At 51.2% G+C, this 2,845-nt stretch overlaps 1 protein-coding gene across 1 annotated transcript; it reads right to left on the bottom strand.

The window, feature by feature from the left end:
• Positions 1 to 201: 201 nt before the first annotated feature.
• LOC109750921 (uncharacterized) lies at positions 202 to 1,079 on the bottom strand. The gene has a single exon (XM_020309844.3). It carries the CDS (start codon positions 945 to 947, stop codon positions 366 to 368), a length of 582 nt encoding a protein of 193 aa, XP_020165433.1. The 5' UTR covers positions 948 to 1,079; the 3' UTR covers positions 202 to 365.
• Positions 1,080 to 2,845: the final 1,766 nt, after the last annotated feature.

Raw genomic sequence — 2,845 nt, 5'->3', positions numbered from 1 at the left:
CAAGGCCAAAGCAAAACTTTTGTAGTTCAACCATTGTCCGGAGCTATGGTAGTTAACTCGTAGAAGAGGTCCATGTTAACATCATCACTTTGGTGGCCCAAAACCACCCATGCCGGCCCATAAGAAGGCCCACCTGACATGGAAGTGAAGGGGCGAGGATGAACTGAAAACTTTAGAAGAAGGAAGAATATGCATATGAAATTGATGCAAATTGTACATTTGTACAATAGTATATATGAGTATATATATATATACACTGATCTCCACCTCAGCTTGGGGGTCGAGCACCGACTGAATCAAGTAACTAGACTAACCCACGCACAAAACTTTACTAATTAACCGTTTGCAAAAGTCAGCAGGGGGGCTCAGTCATCGGCCTCCAAAATGGAGCTTAACCTTTGCACGCTTGCCGGACGACTCGTGCCGCTTCCGTAGGAACCACCGGCTCGCTTCCTCGTCTTCCCCACCGTCTCACCACCGCCGTGCACCGTCTTGAGCGCATCGCCTTTTCCATACGCGTGGTGACTCCATCCACCGTCCTCTGTTCCGGCGCTCTCCTCAGCGACGACGAGCGGCGCCACCCGAGCCGCCTTCCGCCCTTTGCCGTCGGCGACGGCGAGCGCGGAGCTGGCCTTGACGGCGAGGGCGGCCATCTCCTGCCCGGAGAGCGGCCGGCGGAGCATGGACATAGGCAGCGCGAAGTAGAGCCACCCGGGCTGCAGCGCCTCCTCGGCCGCCAGCGCGCGGGCGGGCGCGTCGAAGCGGAGCTCGTCTGCGCTGCACATGAAGCTCGGCGCGCGGGCGGCGTCCCCCAGTGCCTCGCCCGCCGTGACGGGCGCCGCGAACTGCGCCAAGGAGCCGTCCTGGCCGACCACCTTCGCCGTGGCCACCGCCCGCCCGGACCCCTCCAGCGGCGACGCCGTCGAGCGCGAGACGCACGAACCCATCTCTCTTCTCTTCCCCTGCGACGCTGCGACGACGGGCGGCGTCTACGTGTACGTTCACCTTGTCGACGTGGTACCTAGTCTGACTGTCTGTCTGAGAAGGTGGACTGGATTGATGATCTATCCGGTGGTCTGGACTCTGGATACAGGCGGAACGATGGAGCTGCTATATATACGGGGCCAGCAGCAGAGTGCACGTTGGTGCGGTGACGCATGCCAATTCGTCATCGATCAATGCGCTCGTGCTGTCAGCGTCAACGGAGACAGGGAGAGGGAGAGCACTTGCTGCTGCTGCACTTTGTCCGCTTCAGACCGGTCAAAGCACGCAATCAGTGAGGAGGCGAGAGGAATATTGGGCTTTGGAGCTCGAGGGAGCACTATTTTGGGGCCATGGAGGTCGTTAATGTGTGGCGACCGCGACCTTTTTTTTTCTTTAGTTGGAAAGCGACTTGGAATGCATGCATACATCGTCATGGCTCGCGGCAGCTGATCGCGACGTTCGGGGGGCTAATTAATTTCCTCATGCACGTAGGTGCACGAGGCTCAGGCGGGGTACTAGTTTAGTTGCCTCTCTTAACACATGCATGTATGGGAACTTTCTAGTTTAAGCCAACGAGCATCTTTCCTTCTTTCTTTCTTTTTTCTGCGAATATAAGCCAACGAGCATCTCCCGCGAGAATGGACAAAACAATATACTGTGATAAATAATTAATTAAGCTTGCGATGCTGCCCCTCTAGCTCCTCAAAGGGACAAGAGTTATATAATTAATCAAGCTTGCGATGCCTAGCCGCCGGATCGTGCGCATATTTTTGTAGCTGCCAATGTAACCATGCAAAGTTACGTTTGCTGTGATTGTGTGCATCATGATGATGCAGAGGCTGGGGTCCTTCTCCTTTTCGAAAAAAACTTAGGTTTGCTAATTCTTAGTCAATTGAGAATTAGTTAACTCTCAGTCGACACCAAGTGCTGTTAATTTGATGTTGAGATCCATGTAAAAAATAATTACTGTGAATTTTAAAAGCAAACACTACATTCTGCTTTTGCACTAGATTAACACGTTTCAGAACACGGTGACCTTTTTTTTAGATGTGTATGCACATAATCGTGAAATCAACTGAGAAAGGTACTCCCTCTGTAAACTAATATAAGAGCGTTTAGATCACTATTTTAGTGACCTACACGCTCTTATATTAGTTTACGAAGGGAGTAGTTAATTCTCAATATTGATTGAGAGCAACCCACTCCATAAAATGTATATACTCCCAACATTCTTTTGAATAAGGCATGCAACGAGTCAAATTAAACCAATTGTAGTTTATGTGTGATCCCTGAATTTGTATTCCAAATAAGCTTTCAATGGTATAATTTTTTAGGCACACGACTTACGTTTATTAATTAAATTAATGATCAGAGTTAAATCGTGATATTTGAAATGGGCGAACACCTTATTCTAAGCCTAATTGCCACGTTCTTAAAAGGCTTTGCTAATTCTCAAGTGTCATGTATCAAAGCTCCCCTCTGCCTATGAAGGATTGGAAGTATGAATCGACGTCTTAGGTGGATCTGTTGGTCATGGAATGCAGCATCACGTGCAGTATGTGAATGCAGACCTATCTGAGCACATATGGTGCGGACGTTGAAACCGGCCAGGTGCATGCAGCCGCGGACAACGACCGGTCGCTTTGTGCTTTCTAATGCAGGACCGACAGTCCGACACAGATGCACTTGGTCGGGTTCCCGTGTAGCCTACCGCATACGACGGTCGACCTAGCTACCAACTCGGCAACTCCCGTCCTGCCCCATGGGCGCGGTCGCCGTGCCGCTCGTGGTTTATTACTCAGCTCGCGACCAGGCCGGGGAGAGGACGGACGTACGCGTCCCACCCCGGGGCAAGGCGTAC

The sequence above is a fragment of the Aegilops tauschii genome, chromosome 5, assembly GCF_002575655.3.
Source record: "Aegilops tauschii subsp. strangulata cultivar AL8/78 chromosome 5, Aet v6.0, whole genome shotgun sequence".
Lineage (NCBI taxonomy): Eukaryota > Viridiplantae > Streptophyta > Magnoliopsida > Poales > Poaceae > Aegilops > Aegilops tauschii.
This window is presented reverse-complemented; position numbering and strand designations above follow the sequence as displayed.

Coding starts and splice junctions, on each gene's coding strand:
- LOC109750921 (XM_020309844.3), bottom strand. CDS start 947: ATGGGTTCGTGCGTCTCGCGCTCGACGGCGTCGCCGCTGGAGGGGTCC.